This window comes from Homalodisca vitripennis, chromosome X (assembly GCF_021130785.1).
Source record: "Homalodisca vitripennis isolate AUS2020 chromosome X, UT_GWSS_2.1, whole genome shotgun sequence".
Taxonomy (NCBI): Eukaryota; Metazoa; Arthropoda; class Insecta; order Hemiptera; family Cicadellidae; genus Homalodisca; species Homalodisca vitripennis.
The window spans coordinates 135,641,966-135,667,379 of NC_060215.1; the positions used below are offsets into that span (position 1 = coordinate 135,641,966).

Sequence of the window (25,414 nt, forward strand, 5' to 3'; positions counted from 1 at the left end):
TTAGCGACTTCTGTACGGTACGTAGGAGTTGATATCCCTAGATGTCTATGAAAATCCAAACTTAACTTTACGTTCCTACTCAGTCTACATTGACTACTTGAATAGCCGTACTCTTAACTTGGCTGAATATTTTCGGTTTTTTACTAGGCTTTATTTTTTTTGTTGTTTCCTTAATGGTTTCAGTAAAAAATATATGTATTTTACGTTTAAATAAAAGTTCACGTTCATCGTTCTTAACATCCAAGTGACTACTTCTATTCTACTTCTTTGCTTTCTTTTTCTTTCTTATTACGCCATATTGTGACCAATTTTCTTACTTTTCTTTTGTGTTCTCGTTGTTTTTTATCTTATATCTTTTTATTATTTTTTTACTTAGTTAAAGCTTATAACATTCCTTTTTAACTTTTTAATATTTATTGAAATCAGCTAAATTGTAGATAGAGGCGGGCACTGTTGTTGACGTCCAAGTGACTATTTCTGCTTCTTCGCTGTACTATTAGGCAACATTTTGCCCTTTTTTCTGACTGTTCCTTGTGTTCTCGTTGTGTTTTTTGTGTTCTTAATTGAAGCTTATATTCCTTTTTAATTATTGTTTAATTTTTTTATTCCTTTTTATTTGACGTTTAAAATGAATGCATTCCTCGAGGGAATGGTAAAGAGAGGTTGAGAGTGGGGACTATCTTAGTACTGACCATATGGATAGGTTCGGAAGCATACTGGATGAAAACACTGAGTATCATCCTGTAAGCTGTTTGGCCATTGATGCAATGGAAGGTGTTTCGGCTGTCGCTACACCTCACATACAAATTCTGTTCTCGGGGAAGATCGACGCCAGTTCTATCGGTCATTGGATTGTGGTCTTCCACGATGGCAGTAATTTGTATGTGTACGACAGTCTGAACAGTGCCCACCTCACTGCAGACCAAACTAAGCTGCTCTCCCTTCTGTTCCCGGACCTATCCATCGTTCCAGCATTTATTCCCGTCCAAAGGCAAGAAAACGGTTTTGACTGCGGCGTATTCGCCATTGCTAATGCTACTTCACTTGCCCTTGGCCGGGACCCAGCCAAACTGCGCTATGATATACCATCAATGCGCCCCCATTTGGCTGAAATGCTGCGCACGGGTAGACTGGATATGTTCCCTACGCTATCAGTGTCCTCTCCTCCTGAGCCAATAATCAAAGATCCTAATTCTACTTGTTTAAGCATTGTCGAATCTTTACCGCCATTAGAAATAAGTACCATGTCCGTCTGTGCTCCAGTTAAAAAGGGGCCGGGTAGACCTAAAAAAGTGAAACGTGGCCGCCCTAAAACTCTTTCAACCACTAAGGAGGAGCAGATAAAAAATTCAAAGAAAAAGTACTCCTCAAACAATCCTCAAGTCAACAGGGATGCTGTTCAACGTTACACTGAGCAGCACCCTCAGGTCCACCGAGATGCTGTCCAGCGTTACACTGAGCAGCACCCTCAGGTCCACCGAGATGCTGTTCAGCGTTACACTGAGCAACATCCTCAGGTCCATCGAGATGCTGTTCAGCGCTACACTGAGCAGCATCCTGAAGTTCACAGGGGTGCTGTTCAGCGTTATACAGAAAAACATCCTGACACAAATTTACAAAAAGTACAAATATTTCGAATAAAAAATCCTAAATTGACAGAATTAAGGCACATTTCCAACATACTAGCACGACGTGTAGTTGAACATGGCCCAATGGCGTATTGGAAAATAGATAATTTAGTCTATATTAATTCTTACAAACTAAAAAAAATAAGTTTATGGGACGAAAACATTTCAAAGTGTCCTCATTGTCATGCAAGGCTGATCGATGAAGAGAAGGATAGGAAGAAATGGTGTTGCGGTGAGGGATCTTATAAAGTCCATAATTTACCTCCTCTGGACGCCAGTTTCTATTCTAACCGTCTGTTCATCGAACGAGCCCGTGCCTACAATGACTTGTTTGCCTTCTGCACTCTCGAGGTGACTGGGGGGTACCGTCATCCTTCAGGCCTCGCCTTCTTTAAGATCGAAGGTAAGATGTACCACCAGGTTCACAGTCTGGACGCTCCAGGTCAAAAAGTTTAGGACCAAGGGAGGTGATGTCCAGTTTGTGAACCGGTGCCGCCTGTACATAGATGATGGCGAGGAGCGCAAAAACATTGCCATGGGTAGATCATTGAACTCAGAAGTCATTGATGAAATTAATACATATCTTCTTTCCTGTAATCCTTTCATCAATGATTTCCGTAGATTGAGTGATGAGCCTTCAGTCAACGCTCATTTGGAATTTGAAGTGACCAGCAGATCTACCCATGGCCCTGTTCTTGGAGATAGGCAAACAGGCATTGAAGTGCACGCTGTATTGAGCAATGAAGACACCATAACTGATCCAAGAAAATTGACCATCTGGAAGAAGAGTGATAGGCGTCCGTCTTCCGTTGACCTCTTTAGCCCCTTAATGGAGCCTTTCCAATATCCGTTGCTCTATCCTCAAGGTAATTTAGGGTGGCATATTGGGCGCTTAGACAACCACGGGGGGAAACTTTCACAATACAATTACTCTAGATGTCTCCTCCTCTCCGATCCCCGTTTCTCGCATTTCGGCAGGCTGTCTCAAGCATGGCAGGTCGAGATGTTCGCGAGGTACGAGGAGGAGCGTCTAAGATTTATTCGTTTCTCCCAAACGCGTTCTGCTGCTCAAAATTCCTTGAGGATAGGACCACTGGACGAGCTCCTTGAAGCTCAACGGGGTAGGCAAGCTGGTGGGCAGGTTTTAGGCGACATCACCCGCGATGAAACAGTCTTGGGTGAGGGTGGGGTGCAGGCTGGAAAAGTTTACCTCCCAAGTTCGTTTACCGGTGGACCCAGATACATGAAGGTACATTACGAGAACGCAATGGGCCTTGTGTCTCGTCTGGGTTCACCTACGTTTTTCCTGACGTTCACCTTCAGTGCTACTTGGGAGGAAAACAAGAAGGCCTGCCCTCACAACAGCGGGCGCAGTGACCCCTCAACAGCCTGCAGAATCTTCCAGATTAAACTTGGCGAACTCCTCCGAGATCTGCGCAGCGGAGCAATGTTTAGCCGTCCGGTTTACATCGTCTATGTCATTGAAATGCAAATGAGGGGCCTTCCTCATGCCCACATTGTGTTTAAAATTGACGGCGATGGACCGGTACAGGCACGTGACATTGACTCCGTAATACGCGCAGACATCCCTTCGGAGGAGGAAGCCGCTGGAAGACTCAGGAAGTTGGTGCTGAAACACATGATTCATGGTCCATGTGGTACTGACCACCGCACCGACTTCCTGTGCTGGGACTCTGCAAAGGGGCACTGCAACAAGTTCTACCCCAAGCCTGCCTGCCAAACCACCCACGTGGACGAGAGGGGGTTCGTCCAATACAAACGAGACTACACAAACGAAGGCTTTATCACATCACGGAGGAGACAGATCAAAGTGCATGATGGCTGGGTCGTTCCGTACAATTCCGCATTACTGCTCAAATACGAGGCGCACATAAACTTGGAGCTTGCTTCTACTCGTCGCGTAATCAAGTACCTCTTTAAGTACCTCATGAAAGGCGGTTCTCTCCAGAACGTAACCGTCACTCCCCTGGGGAAACAAGAGGATGAGGTCGAGCATTACGTGACGAAGAGAATGGTGGGTGCCAGCGACGCATGCTGGCGTCTTCTCGACTTTCCTGTGTCAAAGCTCGAGCCCACCGTTGAGTGTCTTCCCGTGCATTTAGAGGGCAAACAAAGTGTTGTCTTTCGGCCGAGACAGCTCTCTGATGCAGTCACTCAAGCAAGCTCCAAGCTTATGGTCTACTTCAATCGCCCGCACCATGAAACTTTTGACAATGTCACGTACCAGACATTTTACGAGAAGTTCATGGTGCACACTAAGCGCCCACGTACTGCGGAATTGTACGAACACCCCGATGGCCATCACTTTGTAACGACTCGCCAGCGTGGTGAGAAGGTATGTAGGTTGATGTGGGTCTCTCCCAACCGAGGAGAACAATACTACCTTCGTATTCTACTTATGTCTACACCTTGCCGTGGTTACGTTGATCTTCTGGCTCGTGGCGGTCCTGGTTGCCGGACGTTTCAGGACGTAGCCCGCAATCTCGGCCTGGTGGAAGACGAAGAAGAATACAATCACGCGCTGCGCGAGGCATCTACGTTTATGACTGGACCTAGGCTCCGTTCCTTCTTCGTGATCCTCTGCAACATGGGAGCTCCCGCTGCTCTTCTGTGGGAGTCTTTCAAGAACCACCTTAGCGAGGATCACTTAGAAAGGAACCCTCTCGACCCTGAACTGGCGGTGAAACTTACCTTGATAGACATCGATCGGAGCCTCCGCCAGCAGGGATCGTGCTTGAAAGATCATGGACTCCCCTACGTCGAGGATGACACGACTGAGTTAGGTAGAGAGCTACTCAACTACGGCGAGAACCTCCAGCGAACCATCGTTGAGGACTGGGTGCCCAAACTCTCCCCAGACCAGCGCCGTGTGTTTGAGTACGTTCGCTCTCTGCTTCTCAACCCCCGTGACCGACGCACTTCTAGAATCATATTTCTGGACGGTCCCGGGGGTTATGGGAAGACCTCTCTGATTCGTGTCATCCTTGCGTATGTCCGTGGTTGTCGACAGGTTGCACTCGCCGTGGCTAGCTCAGGGATTGCTGCAAGGAACATGGATAGAGGAACAACAGCACATAGCATGTTCCGACTCCCTCTAGACCTAGGTCACGGCACAGGTGTGTGGAACATCACCAACGGGTCCCAGCGAGCAGAACTCATCAGAGCAGCACAGCTCATTGTGTTTGATGAGGCCCCGATGGCACACCGCTACATCTTCGAGATGATCGACAGATCCCTCCGGGATCTCATGAATAGTAGTGTGCCATTCGGGAATAAGATCTTCATCTGCTCCGGGGACTTCCGTCAGATTGCGCCCGTCGTTGAGAAGGCTCGCACACCAGCTGATGTCGCGTGCGTGTCACTTCGGGCGTCACATCTGTGGCGACTGTTCACACTATTTTCCCTGACGACACCCCAGAGAACTAGTGGCTCCATTGACTACTCCAACTTCCTCCTTGGAGTAGGCAATGGAACAATAAATCCTTTACTTTTTGGAGAAGGCCGCGAGAGAGAGTCTCTCATTCCCCTCACTGGGGTGAGATGCCTCACTTCTCTCGCGGACTTAATAACGGATGTGTTTCCTCCTGGTGTTCTGCGAGATCCTGATCTTTGTGCAATACTCTCAACTCTGAATGTGAACGTCAAGGAGATCAACGGTCGCATCCTAGACCTCATGGACGGGCGCATTCATGAGTTGAGAAGCGCGGACACCGTGGACAGAGAAGACGACGACGGGCTGGATGTGGACGTAAATCTCCTCAACCAGGCCACTGGCAAAGGAGTGCCAGATCACGTCCTGCGTCTCAAGGTCGGCTCCGTATGCTTAATCATGAGAAACTTAAATATCGGTGATGGACTCGTGAACGGCACCAAAGTCATTGTGACGGCGATCAGCAGCCGACTGATCACCGTCAGACTTATCGGCAACACGCAACCTATCGGAATTCCCCGGATTACGTTCAGGTTCGCGTTTGCCGAAGGATCGCCGCTCCGGGTTTGTCGCCGTCAGTTCCCCCTCATGTTGGCGTACTGCATGACTGGTCACAAGAGCCAAGGCCAGACAATTGAGTACGTCGGAGTCGACCTGAGAACGGACTGCTTCACTCATGGCCAGCTCTACGTCCTGTTGAGCAGAGTGAGACGTCCAGACGACATCGTCGTTCTTGTACCAGACGACAGAATAGTAGAAGGAGTCGCCTATGCAAAGAATATTGTATATGACGAGCTCCTTCTAAACACTGATTAAGTCTTCGGCAGTAGGCTAGGGGATCTGCCACTTAAAAAAAAACTCCCCGTCGTGATTTGACCTAGCAGTAGGCAAAGGGAACTGCTTTACCAAAACTCCCTGATGATTTCATTAGCAGTAGGCAAAGGGGACTGCTTCACCAAAACTCCCTGATGATTTCATTAGCAGTAGGCAAAGGGAACTGCTTTACCAAAACTCCCTGATGATTTCATTAGCAGTAGGCAAAGGGAACTGCTTTACCAAAACTCCCTGATGATTTCATTAGCAGTAGGCAAAGGGAACTGCTTTACCAAAACTCCCTGATGACTTTATTAGCAGTAGGCAAGGGGATCTGCCAGAATAAAACTCCCCGTTTTGTGTAAATATGTAAATAGATATGGTCTCTAAGTTTGCCGGCCTCCCCGTGGCGAGACTGGATACGCCAACCTCAATATCTGAGCGTTGGTAAACCGACGGGCAAACAACTGATTTTCTGTTCTTTTCAAAATTCCAAACACATTTTATTCTATATTTTTAAACCACTATTCATATTCAACACACACAAAATCAACCATCTCTTTTGCTTAAAACAAATAATGACAAATTAATTAAACAGCAATATTCTTTTCATCCTAAAAAATAAACCCAATTCTTTTACCTCAAAGTCAATTCACCATTCATTAACATTGTCTAAGTCATCGTGTTTTCATGCCATCAACCATCTGACATATTTAATCAATACTTTAACAATTTAACAACCTGTTCTACCATTGCATTCAACCATAAGTTATGCCATAAACATAACTAACTATTGCACTTAAAACCAAAGCTGATTTAATAAGCTACTTGTTGTTATAAATGTGTACATATACATGGTCTCTGCGTTTTGTGCATCCCTGTGGCGAGACTGAATACGCTAACCTCAATGCCTGAGCGTAGGTTAACCGACAAACAGCCAACTTACTTTTACTCATTTCAAAATTCATACATATTTTTGTACTGAAATTCCAACCACCCATTTATTCCATCAAAAGCATTTTCTTCATTTAAAACCACCATCTCTATTACCTTCAAATGATCAAATGCAATAGTTTATAATATCCTTGATATCAAGCTCATAAATCAGCCTCTTCACCTTTTTTTCACTGAAATCCTATCTTTTTCTCCCTACCTGAATATTGAACAACTACTATCTACTCCAAATACAATTGAGTCTGATAAAATTACCCACTCTCAAAAAATTGCCTGATTTCAAAACTGTACTAATAGAAAATTAGCTATTAGAGACTTGAAATTTGGTACACAGATAGCTTTCCACGTGTAACCACCAGGAAAATCCCGAAAAGTGAGAATTTTTCATTTTCAACCCCTCAAAAAAATTCCCAAAAAATCGCGCATTCTTCACCCCTGCAGGCATTTTTTGTAAGCCCGATAGCGGGCGAACCGTTGGAGCTAGCTCGGATCTGACGGAAAATTCATGGTCAGGAATGAAGTGAACTACAAAAAAGGTCTAATGACTTTTTGCTCTATCTTCCATGGTTAAGCGACAAAACGCTCGAACATTTGAAATTCCAGAGATTTTTTCGATAAAAATAATGTTTCAAGCCCGATAGCGGCCGAACCGTTGGTCGTAGCTCAAATCTGATTGACCCATCAAATTAGCAAATTGCGCGATCTACAGAAAAGGTCCAGTAATCTTTTGCCCTATCTCGATTGGTTTGGCCGAAAAACGTGATTATGTACAATTTTGTTGTAACTTTTACGCGAAACTTTTGTTTTTGGGGTCGATAGCGGCGAAACCATTGGTCGGAGGTCAAAATAAGACTAACGTTTTATTTAGGAAATAAGATGACCTACAAAAAAGGTCCAGTGACTTTTTACTATATTTCCCTTAGTTTGACCGCAAAACGCGATTAAGTGAAAATATTGGACATTTTCGCCTAAAAATTTACATTCCGGGCTTGATAGCGGCTAAACGGTTGGTCGTAACTCAAAACAAATTTTAAACGGGATTTAGGAAATCACGTGATCTACAGAAAAGGTTCAGTGACTTCGGGAGTTGGCTGAGCGTTAGCTAAGCGTCAATAGTAGATAGGGACAGAGGAATATTTATTATGTTCACAGACACAATACCCTCTAAAAAAGGCCCAAGTGTGTCATTAACCCCCGGTAATATTAACCCCCCCCGGGGATTTCCTGGTATGACCTGATAACCTCCTGTACATTCAACCCCCTGATGTGTTAACCCCCCTGGTAACATTAAACCCCCCCAGGGAATTTCCTGCCATGACCTCATGTCCGAATTTTACCAGTCACCAAATCTCTTAACCCCCCCCCCCTGGGAAGATCCTGGTATGACCAGATAACCCCCTGGAGACTTATCCCCCGGTAACGTTAACCCCCCCTGGGAATTTGTTTATATGACCAGACAATATCCTGACGAAATTAAACCCCCTCTTGTCTTAACCTCCTTAACATTAATCACCCACCCAGGGAATTTCTCGCCTTGACTAGATAGTCTCCTGGTGATATTAAACCCCCTGTTCGACTTAAAATACTGCCTTGAGGTCGGTTTTTATTATGTTTATACTAAACAATTCAAGATAGCTGACCCGTGCAGACTTTTCTCCCGAGCTCATTTCTGGCTAAACCATAGGTCGTAGATCAGATCTGAGGGCACAATCGAAAGACAAAATTAAATTTCCAACAAGAAAGGTCCAGTCACTTTTTGTCGTATCTCTAACGGTTTAACCGCAAAATGCCCTCAAAGTCAAAAGTTTTTACGAATCCGGAAAAAAAATCTATGAAAAAGGTCAATTTTTAAATCCCTTGTCATTTACTTAATGTCCGGACTTAACCAGTCACCGAATTCCGCTTATCCCCGAATTTGCAAGCGTTTACTTTGGGGGCCTGGGGGCGTAGCCCCCAGCGAGCCGAAGGCGAGTATATATAATATTATATTATGTAGATTTATATATAAATATATATATATATATATATATATATATCATGACTTTTGAATTAGTCGAATGAAACATTTTTATAAATAGGCTTTATAGAAACACTTAAAAGAACAATTTATGTATTGATTATATATATGATGATGGTTATATATAGGATGAGAAGAAATCCGGTTCTTTCACATATTTATATTTCCAACTACAATAATACACTTCTTAATACCTAATATATTAGAAATGCTTCTTTGTGTCAAACGCAGTGTTGAGGAATTTCTGACATTTAACGGATAGGTCACCCAGTGAGAAGGCTTACCCAAGGAATGGTTCGAAATTGGTTGTTTTTGTCACAAGATCACTGTAGTATGAATATGTGAATAGTTGTAGACATGAATTTAATTTTAATTTTGTACAAATTATGAGTTTTTGAATTTAAAAAATAAATAGGCGATACAATATATACATCGTTGGAGATAGTATATTTTATTTTATTTGACAGGAAACCAGAGTACTGGTTCGATAAAACATATCTTAAGAGAAATACGAATAGATATGTTTTCAACAAAAAACAATTTCAAAATACAATTAACTTATTTCACAGTTTATCACGACTTTGAGAGATGTATTTATATACTTCGAAAATCTAAGCTTAAGTTGCGAGAGGGAAACTAAAGTTTTAGCAACAAGGTTTGCTGTAACTGAACGCTGCTCTCGAAGTTAAATGTAGTTAATGGACTTTGCTACTGCTTTGCTTCCCTATGCTAACCACTCTAATAGGTTCATGTCAACCTTATCATTTTATTCACTTATGGAGTTTATAAATTTTAATTTACTGTCTGAAAGAAATTACGTAAACTGTGGAAGGATATCACGAATTCTATGTTCACAAAACTTTTAACTCAACTTTTTCACTTCCAACTTCACAATATTATATCCCTTTCCGTTCAGAGCAGCGATAACCTACAATCGTATTTGTGAGAATCTGTAACTTTTAAGTTGAACATTTACACCAAAGGATCAAGTCCTAGCATCCTTAATCTACAATGGAGAGTATTAAATATAATTTCCTAGACCGGAGTATTTAGCACTAATTTATTTCCAAGGAATTAGCTCTAATTAAATTGCCTTCCATTCATATTTTTAAACGTTATTCTTTCTTAAAAAACGTATTTCATAGCCTCTTTTATTCACTCATAGTGCAACCTTATAAATAAGATCCATCTCAATATACGATACTATACCGCTTTCAATTTGAAAAATATACACTTATTAAAATGTTAAGTGTATTCTCAAAATCAGAGTATAAACTTATAAATAAGCACAACTCAATTATAGTTAATTCCCTACCATAACAATTCCTTTTATGACCTATTATAATACCACGTTTATTTAATGCATTTTCACCTGAATTTAGAGTTAAAAGAGATTACCGTACTTTTTAAAACAATTTTAACCTTTTTAGTTCAGAAAATTGCGATTTAAAAGAAAAAAATAACTCTATTATTTAAGAAAATATTGAATACTTAATTATTTAGGCTAATGTTTAAGATTTGGAATGGTCCCTTTTATTTACTGTTTAGTGTGGAGTTTCAATTTGGGTTACTTGAGTATCATACGATAATATTTAAGTTATTTACTGATTTGGAAACTATGAGAAAAAACTGCAAATAACTGTTATATTTTCTTTAAGACCCGCTGTGTAATTGAAGTAAAAGACATTTTGTTTCAAGCTATTCAAATTTAAATTGTAATATTTAGAATTTGAGAAATGTTCATAAATAATAATAGGTAACTATACTATTTACAAAGGCATACTAACTAAAGTTTTGTTACAATTATAAATCCAGCTGAAATATGCGCTTCCATTTATGATAATATAAATTTAATCTGAGTAGAATCTGCATTGTGTAGTTAGGAGTATTCCAACGGTTTTCGAAAATTTTCCGATATAGCAAGTGATTCAGTTTAGCTCCGGAGTTTTGTGTTACTTGCGTGTTACACGTAAAAAGCAGAACCTAGAATTTTGAGTTGAACAGCGAGAGTTTGAAAAAGTTTAGAAGTTGGTTTTATGTTATGAGATATTTTACATGGAAAGATTTGTCTACGATTTTAAAATGCTTTGTGGTTTACAGACTTGTGTAACTGTTTTGCATCATTTAGAGTGTTAAACTTACCGTTATAATTCTGCGTCTCCTCCCAATGTAAATTTTAATTCCAAGGAACTGGTTTTTTAAAAACTTTTATTTTAATTAAAACTAAAGTATTTCAATTTTATATATAATATATTTTTATTGATTGAAGTTAAGTATTAATAATTTATTTGCTTTAGTATCCGAAAATTCTTATTAAAATAAAAGCGTGTTAATTAGATATTTATAAACTTTTCAACAGCTAACTCAGGGCAAATCATTGTGAGACTATCCTGACGTAAAAACTTTATGTCCAGATTTGTCTGATTGTAATTGAACAGAGCATTTTTTACATTTTTAAAATATAATAGTATTTTATAAAATTTGGTTTTATTTCTGATTAAAAAATTTGAATCACATTTTTTATTTTACTAAGATTAATTTTATTCAGATTAGACTTATCTTTGTTACACAAGTTTACTTTTGTGTTTATTCGATTGTTTCAAAAGTTTACCTTTTAATTTCTAAATTATTTTATTTAAATATAGTTCCAAAGTAAGTGAATATAATGGTTTTAATTTTGTGAATAAATTGGGAACTTTTGGAATAACTGCAGCCAAATTATTTCAAATTTTACGTTAGAGTTCTAGATTTTTAAAATTACATTTTTATGGTAATTATATCAACTCGATTAATTGAAAATTCATTTATCAAAATTCGTGCAACTCTTTTCAGTATTTGCAGAAAGATAAACAATAAGATTAAACGGAAAAACCTTTACCGATAACTTTTACTGAGAAACGAAATAGAGAATAATATATACCCATCATAGTAGTAAAACACATCTGAAATAAAAAGGGAGGAGGATACTGAATGGCTATAACACAACGGCTAAAAGCTTATGGCCGGAAATGGACGGACAAGGCTTTTATAGCGCAGCTGATAAACGGAAGTTTTCACAGGTGACGTCATTCTCTCTGTACGGGATATCCGGCAGTTTATACATTTTTATATTTTGTTTCACCCTATAGATGTCTATATCTCGTAAGTAACGTAAATTATGAACATGCGTCAGTAATAGCTTTAAAGCTTTACTATCATTTCTTTAAACAGTAAAACACTATATAAACATAGATTTTACATTAATTTGTTGATACAGATCATAAGGCTGTTAATATCCTCTCGACAGTGCTAGAATATATATCCTTTAACGCAACCCGTATGTTAGTAAACTGATTTATCTTATTTAGGGGATATCTTCACACTTTGCAATGATTTGCCTGTTTCGATTTCGTTTCGAATCTTCAGCTAATGAGTTTTGTGTAGCGTTGTAACACAAAACGTGCACAGGTTCCCGCTGCAACACACACACACACACACACACACACACACACACACACACACACACACACACACACACACACACACACACACACACACACACACCTTTCGAAAGAACAGGAATGAGAAAAAATAGAAATCCCTTGCTAAAATACCCCAGTTTTACAATTGTCAGATTTTGTCTTTCAGCTGTCTTTTGAGATATTCTGACAGACTTGTTGTTCCATTTAAAATCCACGTTTTTTATCTCTGACTGTATTAAACAGACGTAAACATGTTGAGTGTTCCAACTGGTAAAAGATACTGATGTAACTGCTATAAACGTAAACTCGTGTTTGATAATAGTCATTAAACAGAGTTCGCCACTTAATTCGGCATACCTGTGTTTAGCATCTTACATAAAAATACTTTACATATTAATAATCAGACCATCCATGAAGACGCCTCTGATGGCAAAACAGTAGTTTTCATAGCAAGAGGCCTAATTGGTTGAGCTAATCAGAGTTTATTGGCTGCTCATTTACAGATACAATATTTTGGACAACATTTATGACCAATGAGGTACAGTAGTGTTGAGCTGCATAATTTATCTTAAACAAGTTAATATATCGCACTTAATCCTGATATATAAAGACACCTACCTACATACCATTCTTTCTTCATTCCCCATTCATTCGTTAAAGCCATTAATTACAGAATGTACCTTACGTAATGCTACTTAAAGGAATGTTAGCATTAGCGTTTATGTAAATGGCATTTTATTCAGTTACTGTTTACACAAAATTTGAGAAAGTACCCAATTTAAGGGACTATTTATTGGAACTCAACCAACATAATTTAAAACTAAATTTCAATTTTTTAATAATCAGTACATACGCCAAACCCCCTTCGTATCAGAATGGCAGGTCAAGTATTCAGTATTGTTAATGGAGCTGACTACCCCCAAGGTTACTATACAGAAGGTTGCCTCAGTCGTGTGCGCACACACTTGGCGCATCACGTCACACTCTGACCTCCCCCACCTACACTAGCCGCTGTCAAGTGCCGCTAACATGTGTTCGCTCTGACGCTCTACGATTTACCAGTTTAATGTATTTATTATCATTATTAGTGACCACGTTATGTAAAAGTTTGGATGATTTAAGTGTGTGAGATGCCTGGGGAACGGTGTGCAGTAGCCGTTTGTAACAACAGCCGCGTTAAAGCACGTAAGTTGTCAGAAGAGAGTAATAAGGTATTTTATCACAGATTTCCTAAAGGTCAGTCATTGTCAAAATAGTGGGCACATTTTTGTAAACGGGCGAATAAATATTTTAATCCTCTTACCTCTGTTATTTGTTCTGATCATTTCACAAGTGAGTGTTATGAACGTGATTTAAAAGCAGAACTTTAAAATTTAGCCCCTAAGAAATTATTAAAGCCAAATGCTGTGCCTACACTGTTTTCATGCTCTGAAACTGCTACATGTGTAAGCATTCAACAAAATCAAATTATTTCTAGCGAACGAGACAAACGCATTAAGAGCAGGGATTCCAAGCAGATTGTAGAATGTATTTTAAATAATGAATCTACTGAAAATGAAGCCAGTTTAGGAGCTCCGGATATGAATGAAACCCTGTTAAAAGAAAGCAGTGAACTTAAAGAAAAAATCGCTTTGTTGCAAAGTAAAATTGATTTAGATTGTCGTGAAATTATAAAAAACTTAAAAAAGACAGCCATAATCTAACAAGAAAAAACAATAAGCTTACAGCAGGAACCAATAAAGCCCATAAGGAGTTCAAATCAATTTTAACAAAAAATCAAATTTATTTATTGCTTAGCATTAAAAAACAAGTAGCTTGGACAAGTGATGAAATCTCGTTTTTTATAAAAAGAAAGATGAAAATTCCCATTCCCAGGACTTTCAACGCTTCAACGTTGGGCTTCACGTTTTGTAATTGATCAGGGGCTGTTTGTTTCAATGTTCAAATATCTCCAAGTAGCTAGTTCTTCAATTAAAGAGCACGAGCGTGTGATTATTTTGAAATTTGACGAAATAAAAGTCAAAAAAGTTATGGAGTACGACTCCACGAACGACCAAATTGTGGGTCCGCACAGTCAAATGCAAGTTGTTTCAGCTCGAGGACTTTTTGCAAACTGGAAGCAACCCCTTTACGTTAAGTTCGACACACAAGTTACTAAAGAGATTCTATTGACAATATTTATGAAATTAAAAGAAACAGGCTATACCGTAAAAGCTTGTGTAAGTGACACGGGAGGTGGAAATGTAGGATTGTGGAAACAGCTAGAAATAACTACCAAAAAGACATATTTTGTTCCTAATGCTTGCTCCTAACCCCTCCTCCAATGAAAAGATATACTTATTTGCAGACGCTCCTCATGTTTTGAAACTAATTCGCAACTGGTTTTTAGATACTGGTTTTGAACTTTCTAATGATCGATTTGTCCAAAAAGAGCCAGTTTATACAATTCTAAATATGGAAGAAAATGAGGATTTAAAAGTATGTCATAAACTAACGACAACGCATTTAACTGTTCAAAAAGCTGAGCGTCAAAATGTGCGGAAAGCTAGTGAACTAATGTCTCACACAACGGCGACAGCCTTGATACATTACTTAAGAAATGACGAAGTTGCACAGTCCACAAGCAGTTTCATTGAGCTTGTGAATAAATGGTTTGACTAGATGAACTCCTGCAGTCCCCGACAATTTGGAGAGTCCTCTCAAAGAGCATATGGACAAGACTTGGTCAAACAAAATGAAATATTAGACGAAATGTTGAAAACGGTGACAACAATGAGATGCTGTGGGAAAAAGTCCTTACAGTTGTTTCAAAAGGGGTGCATTATATCTATCATGTCACTAAAAGAGTTTTTAAAAGATCTCAAAACATCGTACGATATTAAATACATTCTCACTCATAGGCTTAACCAAGACTGTTTAGAGAATCTATTCTCTCAGATTAGAACGAGAGGAGGACTAAACGATCATCCTACCCCATTAGATGCCATATACCGTCTGCGGATGATAATTCTTGGTAAAACTCATGGCATATTACAGCAAAATACTAACACTAACAACGATGAAGACACGTCAGAAACAATCGTTAGTAAAGTATTACGCGTAGCAGGAGTAAACGTGATCGAAACTACATGCCCTTGCTTCGATACAGGTCAATCTTCAGTGGAGATGACACAAGATAAACTTCCATGTACACCAGGACCAAGCAACCACTCCGTTGATTGTAAGAATGATGCCTTGGAGTATCTTTCAGGATGGGTGGCCAAGAAGCTAAAGACAAGTTACCCATATCTTATGACAGTTCAAGATGAAGAGAACGTAGAATTTCCTGAAATCGGCATGAATGATTCATAGAATAAACATTTATCATATGGAGGATTGACTCATCCATCACCAGAATGGCTCAACCAAGCAAAGTGGATGAACGAAGAATTTGAATCATTTCATAGAAAATACCTTTCCAAAGAACCAGGTGCGTATTACTAATATTTCATAGAAACAAGTAGGCTTTTGTAGTGTTCATTTCTTTCAATGCGCTGAGCGAAACTGTCTTTATGAATAAAATAGGTTTGCTTGTTTGTAACTTATTTTTTAAATTGAAAAATATTGAATAATACAATTTTTGATGGTATGTTATTTGCAGACGTATTAATTTTGTTACATAAAATAAAGAGCTACAGCAAGTTATAATGTTATTTACATTTAAATTGAGATATTTAAATGCTTTAGTTGTATGGCTTCAAATGGAAGGCTATATTTATTTTATTATATTAATACTTAAAAGTAAAGAAAAATTAGAATATATTAAAATTTTGTTTATGTAGGTATCATTGTTGTTTCCAGTTTTATTGTTCATTATATAGATATATTCTAAATCATCTTTGATTTGGAGTATTGACATCAAATAAATGTATTACAGTAAGTTAAAGTATGCAAACTTCTTCACAGCTCCAGCTTTAATATTATTTCAATGTATATTTATATTCGAAATATTTCTCACCAATTTCAAGGTAGCAAATACATGTGCGTCTATTAGTATGCAATATAATTTAAATTCAACCGAAAACACGTTAAAATTTATTTTATAAAGTTCTGTTATAACTACAAAAGGCTTTTTTTCAGGCGTCGTAAAACGAATGGCAATGTCAGTAATCCAGAAATGCCCTTGTATTCCGTAAGAGGTCGCCAGAGTATTCATAAAACAAAGGACCATAATTAGAATGAAGTTTCTAAACGAAAAAATGACTCTTAAAAGAAAGAACCTCGTGAGTAGAGACACGAAAAATTCTAAGAAATATAAAAAACTCACGACTTGAAAGTGTTAACATAAGTCTATGATACTGATTGTATAAATTTTGTAATAAAACACGAGATTTTGATAATTATTGATTTATTTATCCGTTTGCTACGCACTTTTTATTAAATGAAGTAGAAACCAATCATCTTAAAGAGATAAAACATTCTCAAAGTAAAACAAATTAATATGTGCATTAAAGTTGGTTTTGTTAATATTGAGATCAATGTATCTTCATAAATACACCAATTAGGTCATGCAGTAGTACGTAATATTAAAAAAATGGATTTAAAGGATAATGTATCCCAAGAACAAATACAAAATATATCGGTAAATAACTGGCTCAAGCGACACAAACAATAGGCTTGAGCAGAGAGAGCGCGGGCACAGGTCGGCGTGTGACGTCAGTGCCGCGGTGGCTACTGTCTACACACGCCTTACCGCACTGAGACAACCTTCTGTATAATTACCCCTACCTACAATTAAATACCTATAATTAATTAGGTAGTTATTTATGTATGTACCTTGGACTACCCCTACTCTGTACATTCTAAACGCAATGAGGAAACAAATATAAATAAAAGGTATTAATAACATAGTATTACACATATAAGAAAATTTCAATAGATTTAATTAAAAAAAACGAAACTGCCCATAAACTAGTATGTGCTGAAAGGAGACTTGAGTACCCGACTCAGCAGGTACAAGGAAAGTAAGTTACGAGGTTCTCGCGCGTACTTCCCGTACACACAGACTTAACTTGAACTTGGCACGCGAGATCTACATAAACTGAGTACAGGGTGTTGTTATTGCGCAGGGTACTCTTGTAACGAGTTATGTTATTCAGTACTCAGAACACACATTCTAGTTAGTTATTTTTTAGCGACATGTCAGTACAAAGTAGTATTCATAAACAAAGTTATGTTGTAAAACAAGGCCACAATACAGTTAAAACATTTCAGTACAGATGGAACGGTTCTAAATTCTTAGCATTAAGCCATAGCAAACTTATTGTTATAAGGTATATCAATTAATTTAAGTTTGATACATTTTAATAATTTACCGTAATGTAAATACCGGTTTGAATATAAAACCGTACAATTTTATTAATGATATATATTAGAAAAACTTTAATACAAACTAAATAAACCGAGTTGGTGGCTAGCAGTCGAGTAGTGCAGACGTATTTGTTTAGTACTCTGTTATCTCTAATCAAGATGAGTGATTGTGCAGGTTGTGACGAACCTTTGCCTGACACTGGTGAGTTTGCTACATGTTCAATATGCAAATCCCAATTACACTTTCAATGTGCTGACATTTTAGAAAGCACCTGGAATATGATGGGAGTAACAAGGCGTGAAAACTGGAAATGTAGTAAGTGCTGTTTAAGCAAGGCTAAGGTGTGTAAAGAGGTTGCTGGTGTAGATAAACTTCATGCTGAGTTCCTAGCTAAAATGGAGGAAACTATTAAGGCTCAATTCCTGCAGTATGAGAAAAACTTCGGCCCGTGCCCAGTTAAATGATTTTAAAAACTCACTGGCGTATTTTTCTCGTAAGATTGATGAGTATGAGATCCAAATTAAAGGTTATGGTACCCAAGTTAAAACTCTGCAGGATTATCAGGACACCTTAGTGAACGAAAACAAGCTGCTTAGAAAAGAAATGGAGATATACAAGACTAAGTTACATGAATTAGAGCCGTACAACAGAAAAAAAATTCAAATAGATGGGGTGCCGGAGCACGGGAACGAAACTATGAGTGGTGTTTTAGAAACACTCTCAGGAGTTGTAGGCGTCCCGGTAAACTTTGAAAATGACATTCAAGCTATGCACCGTATTCCAACCAAACGTGAAAGGGTCCCTAAGCCCATAGTTGTTCAATTTTTAAACAGACAAATCCGTAATTCATTCCTGTCTAAATGTAAAAAAAAACGTGTTAAGTCGACCGATTTTGTGATAGATCCTAAGACTAATTTTTATGTAAATGAGCACTTGACGCCGTTTAATAAAGACCTCTTATATAATGCTAAAAAAACTCAAGGAGCAAGGATGGCAGTATGTCTGGGCTAGAGAGGGGAAGATATTTGCCAAGCAGAAAGAAGATGGGAAAAGAATACAGGTAACTTCTCTGGAACAGATTAGCAAGTTGCTGGGTGAGAACAGGAGTGGATGGTCAGCAGAGTCGTAAGGTGACAATATGTGAGAAGAATAAATACAAAATAAGACTTTTAGATAAATTATGTCCAACACTTTTCTGACTAGCTATGATTTGGAAAGGAATTTTAAAATATTTGTTTTAAACATCAGAAGTTTGAGAAAAAATTTTGATGAACTTTGCATTTATTTAAACAGTTTAAGAGAAAAATATAATTTAATTGTGATAACAGAAGTCTGGATTAAAAGTGGTGAGGAAGATAAGTTTTATATGCCAGGATATGACCTTGTACTTCAACCCAGGCCTGATGGACAGAGTGGCGGTGTGTGCATGTTTGTTCAGTCAGACTTGCAATATTCTTATCAACTGATTCCTCTACATACAGCAGAAGTGATCAACATTGTTTTCAATGTAGAGCACAGCGACAACATCTTTCAAGTTTCCGTGTATGGCATCTATAGAAACTGTAAGTTTACTTTTAACCAGTTTAAATCTGACTTTGAATTAATTTTAAATAAATCTAATAATCCCACACTTATTATTGGTGACTTAAACTTATGTTTGTTGAAAAATAACAGCTCGAGCAAAGAGTATTTAAACTTAATTTCCTCATTTGGTTTTAAGAGTTTAGCTAATACACCTACTAGAGTGGTAAATAACAGTGAATCCTGTCTTGATAATGCCCTGCACAGAAATTCTAAAAATATAAATTTTGAATGCACTGTTGTTATGCTGAATATCACTGGCCATTATGCATTAAATGTCAGGGATTGTAAATAAAACTGAGCAACCAAAATATTGTAAAATATTGGATAATAATATGCTTCGAAGGCAATTACAATTAGCTGACTGGACTGGAGTTTATAGTAAAAGTAATATTAATGAAAGTGTAGAGAATTTTTATAAAGTTTACAAAGAGTGTTATATAGCATCTTGTGCTCTAAAAAAACTACACAGCAAAAATAGAAAAAGAAATGTGTGGATTACGGATTATTTAATTAGATTGATTAATATGAAAAATAGTCTGCATAAATCATGGTGTAGGGATAGACTTAACATACCTTTAAAGAATAAGTATAAAACCATTTCAAAATTTGTAGCTGAAAAAATTAAGAAAACCAAAATTGAGTACAATTCTTCTCTGATTAACGACTGTAAAAATGACTCTAGGAAATACTGGAATGTTGTAAAAGGAATGATCAAAAATAAAAAAAGCATTCAGTTACATTAAGGTTAAATATAAGGTGGTGAATGTATCAGGCAATGAATATGAGGTTGCTAATGAATTTAACAACTACTGCACATCTATGATTTCTAGATTAAAATGTGAAAACTTTGGTTACGATTTGTTTATAGAAATTGATGAAGAGTATAATTTTTATTTGAACAAATTTGATTGTACATATGAAGATGTTGTTAATGTAATTAATTCACTAAGCAATAAGCGTACTTCGGGTATTGATGGTATTAGTATACTTACAATTAAACAAAATTTAGATATTTTTATTCCACTTATATATTTTATTTGTAAAAAGTCATTAGAGCAAGGAAAAGTACCTGATGAGTTTAAAATAGCCTCTGTTGTTCCCATTTTTAAATCTGGTGACAGCAAGGAAGTATCGTCGTACCGGCCTATATCAGTAATTAATGTCATAGCAAAAATCTTAAAGACATTAATTAAAAATAAAATATTAGATTATTTAGATCAAAACTCACTTTTTTATAATAATCAATATGGCTTTCTTCCTGGGCGGGGAACAGACCTAGCTATAGAAAAACATGTTACTACTATTGTTGGTGCCTCAGATAAGTTCAACTACACAGCAGCTGTTTATCTCGACTTCCAGAAGGCATTTGATGTATTGGATATTAATATATTGCTAAAAAAATTAAAAGGCTTGGTATCGGTGGGTTGGCATTTTTATGGCTGGAATCTTTCTGTAAGGGGCGAAAACAGGTGGTAAAGATAAAAGATATTTTGAGTGATCCTTTAGAATTACATTTTGGAACTCCTCAAGGAGGTGTTTTGGGCCCTGTAATGTTTCTTATTTACATAAATGACATGCTAAATTTAGATATTTATTCCTCTGCGTTTGCCTATGCTGATGGTACTGCAGTGATGTGCTCTGCCTACAATAAGCAAAAATTACAGTTAAAAATTAGAAAAAATCTTATAAAAATCTCACAGTGGTTAATTAAAAATAAACTTTTGATTAACTCATCTAAATCTAAGTGTATGGTATTTTATGATTATGATATTCCTAAAGATGTACGTAGAAAACGACTGAGTTTGTACTGTCATAAACATCAATGCATATATGAGTGTGCATGTGATAGTATTGAAGTTGTTGATTTTGTTAAATATCTTGGCATGTACATAGACAAACGCTTGAAATGGAACTATCATATATATTTTTGGCCGCAAAAATTACGAAAAGCAAACTATGTCCTTTACCACTTAAAGGAATTTATAAGATGTAAGCAATTAAAAAATGTATATCTTAGCTGGTTTGAAAGCTTGATGAGATATGGCATTATTCACTATGGCGGAACATTTATAACATTGCTTAAACCCCTGGTTATGAATCAAAGACATGCTCGTAGAACAATGTTTAACATTAAAAAATGGAGAGAATGAGCTATCTTTTTAGTCAAAATAACATACTAACTTTTGGTCAACTTTACCAATATTCAATAATTTTATTCATCCAAAAGAATTTTAGCCAATTCAAAATTAAACAAAATAATAGAGTAACTAGGTTAAATCAGAATGTAGCATTAGAAGTTCCATTTCTCACAAAAGAGACTAGCAGACATCAATTTTGTAATCTGGCACCAAAAATTTATAACAAGTTTTTATCATATAGTGGCCAAAGTGTTATTTTTGATAAAAAACCCTAGAGTAAATATGAATGTCATAGAATATGTAAAAACCCTGCAAGATAGTTAATTGCTGAAGATTGGTATTTAAGGTGGGGTGTTTTTATTAAATATTGAACGTACAATTCTTTGTTTAATTTATTATCTTTAGTTGGTTATTTATTTATTATTATTATTATATTACTGTTTATCAGATTTGTTATTTATTAATTACTATAGTTTATTGTCTGTTACATAAACTGTTATTTTTGACAAAAAGTCTAGAGTAAAGTTAAGGTTATAGAATATGTAAAAACCCTGCAAGGTAGTTAATGATCAAAGATTGGTATTTATTTTTGTAAGGTGTTTTTAATCAATATTGTGCGTTCAATTCTTTGTTTATTTATTATCTTTAGTTCATTATTTATTTATTACTATTATTGATAATTAATTCATTATTATTTATCAGATTTGTTATTTATTAATATTATATTACTGTTTATAAGATTTGTTATTTATTATTATTATGTTATTGTTTATCAGACTTGTTATTTATGTACTATATATATATATATATATATATATATATATATATATATATATATATATATATATATATTATTACGTACTACAGATTATTGACTGTTATATAATTTAAAAAGTTCATTGCATGGTACATAAACATCCTACCACATAGTAATTGTTGGTGTTTCGGTAAGTTTAAGTTTTGTGTGTTGAAAGTTTTGTTATATAGTTATGTTGTATTATGTGTTGTCATATTGAGAGAGTTTACTGACTGTTGAACTTTTATGTATTATTGTTGAATTTGTTAATTAATTTAGTACTCTTTAAGTGTAGATAACTTTGAATTCATTTAGAGCCGACTGCTAGGATAGAATTTAATATATAACTATTTGACACCCTGTTATAATTATGTAGTAATAATATACTTGACAGCATAAATTATTTAAAGCGAGCAGTCTGTAGTGAAGGAAAAAAAGTAAAGTATTTAACATCATTTGTGTACATTACCAACTGCCCTCACGCACGCTCTGTTAGGTGCATTGGGAGGATTACATCTGTAAAATGATTGTAATGTGTTTTCTGAATAAAGAATTTTTGAACTTGAACTTGAACTTGATTTAAAAAGAAAATTAAAACAACTTAATTATTCTTAACGATTAGTTATTGTGAGAAAGTGTAAATAGACTAATAATACAAACTATACTAATTTATTTCGTATAATTAGTTACTATAGCAACTTATAAAAATATCATTCATTGATCTAATATACTCAAAAACACAGAGAATTTCAAAAGGTATTTAAATTTACCAGAAACATGGCACTGCATAAAATATTTATTTTATTTTGTTAAAAACGTGATTCACACAATCGCACTCAAAATGAAAAATGAATGTTCGGTTTAAGCTTTATTGTGTACCGGATACAACACACTCAGTTGGGAATGAAAATGGATTGGTTTGTAATGATAAGGTAGAGAGCATTTATGAAAATGTGCCTTAAGAAATCATTACTTAAGGACAGAAAAAGTAAAAAAGATTCTGTAATCACTCCACGTAACATTTCAGGCATTCAAAGTAAGAAGTTAGACATTTTTGTAATCAGGCCAAAATGTAAATGGTGGAAGACAGAAGTGTTTAATGTTTACAGAATTTATGTGAATATATTTTTTAATTACACAAAATTATATTTTATTTATAATATTTGAAATTTTCAATAACAGACTGACGCACTGATTTCTATCAGTATATAAACTTTTCACTATATAAACTGATACAAATATCTTATTACAGGTGACTTTAACTTGGACAGTACAAATCCACCGTCTTAGAAGTAGTCGACTACACACCTCTCACATTGACACAGGATGGTACCACGTAATATATTTATTGATATATCTTGTATTTTTTTAAGTAAAATGTGTCCAGAAGTATAGGAAAAGTTTATTATGAGGACAGTATTGTCTAGGATGTGCTTTTGTCAGTAAATTTTCTTTTAAGACCTGAAGTGTCAAACATGTACTTGATGTTCAAGTGAATGGGATCTAGAGTTAGTATAGTAGTAATAACATATTAGTATATATCAGAATCGCTATAAAGAAATTAAAACTTCGTATTTCTATACATATCTGTTGACATAAAAGGAAACACCAAATTGACAAGAATGAACCACTGAGAAACCTTCATATTATGATTTTCGATTATTCATAGTAATTTACTGCCATAATAATATTTAATTTAAGTAAGAATCTCGTACTATTAATTTGTTTATAATATTTCAAAATAAAAAAACGCCCTTACTTTGACCAGCTAAAATTTCTCTTTTAAGTAAAGCCTTTCAACAATGTTTTCACAGTTATTTCAAGATGCATTATATCACAACTTTTTACTGAGAAGTAGAGGGGCGTGATTGTGAATGAGCGTGAATAGATATTCTATTTATCCCATTGTTGCCATTCTCACATTGTAATAAGATATAATTCCCATTGGACTGTAATACGATTAAAGCACCAGCTACATAATACATGAGCTATATGCTCTGTGTCAGCCTGCAATATGTACTGTGTTCCAAATTTTATACACAATACAAGAATCTTGGTCAACCTTTACATATACAGTTTATCTTAATTAAGAAAAATTTTGCGTGATAAAAACAAATTATTCGATACGTGTAAGTTTATATTTTGTGTAGTAATTCTATGGCTTTGTGGCGATGACTACCAAAACTGATATTGAATTTGTTGAATCTATTGGCTGAATATGACTCTGCATAACGAAGCCAAAATATCTCAAGTTTATAATTTTATTGTTGATTTTTTGACGCGGAGTAAATCGCAACGTGTAAGGTACTAATAAAGTTTTTACTCTCTTTTTGTAGGTTTGTCACTTCCAAACTTTGATGTTCTTTTTCCAAATTATCCATCATCTGAGCTAAAAGCTTAATTACACAGTTAACGGTAAGTTTTATTATTTATTTATTGATAGATCCATCGACAAACAAATAAACGAATAATCAAGTGAAGAATAAAAAATGTTACAGTACTGTAAAGTTTGAATGTTTTTCTGCTGTTATCATTTAAATATTTCATACAAAAATGGGTATCATAATGAATTATATAATTTTATTTTACAATTGAAATTTTAACAAACTAGCTCTGTTCATATTTTATTGTTCTTAAGTTTGAATTAGTTGTTATTATTAGAATGGAATCTTTTTGAGAATTAAAGTTAATTTACAGCTTCAAATAAAAGAGTGCACTTTTTATATTATCAATCATTTATTACTGTGCTACATACGCTTATGGTACTCTTAATTGAATAATGTTGTTACATCTTGATGAAAATATTAATTGCTTTCCAATTCTGTATTATTCTCTCAAACACATTTCAATATCTAAATGTTAATTTCTTGTCGTGGGTTACAAATACATATTTTAGAAGTAGTTCATTTCCTTTTTCTAATTTTAATATTGCTATCTACTGTAATTTTGTGCAGCATTATTGTTGGACTGATCTTATGCATATAGTTTAAATCGCCTGATTTCTATGTTAACACTATTTTAATCTAATTTACCAGGAACGAACTTTTTAAATTCTAAGATATGTATAATGTTTATACTCGGAGACCTACAATGGTAAACATAATATTAATTCTCTCCATATGAAAAACAATCAATATGTATGATAGAACTCAGTATTTACTTATAATGGACACACCATTCCTCATATGTTTTGTTGACTCGGTTAAATTGTACAAACATCTG

General features: G+C 35.9%; 1 protein-coding gene across 1 annotated transcript; it reads left to right on the forward strand.

The window, feature by feature from the left end:
* Window positions 1–695: 695 nt before the first annotated feature.
* Window positions 696–5,895, forward strand: LOC124369630. The gene is made up of 3 exons (XM_046827681.1): window positions 696–1,622; window positions 2,071–3,090; window positions 3,181–5,895. The coding sequence occupies exons 1-3, from the start codon at window positions 696–698 to the stop codon at window positions 5,893–5,895; spliced, it is 4,662 nt and encodes a 1,553-aa protein (XP_046683637.1).
* The last annotated feature ends 19,519 nt before the right edge of the window (window positions 5,896–25,414 follow it).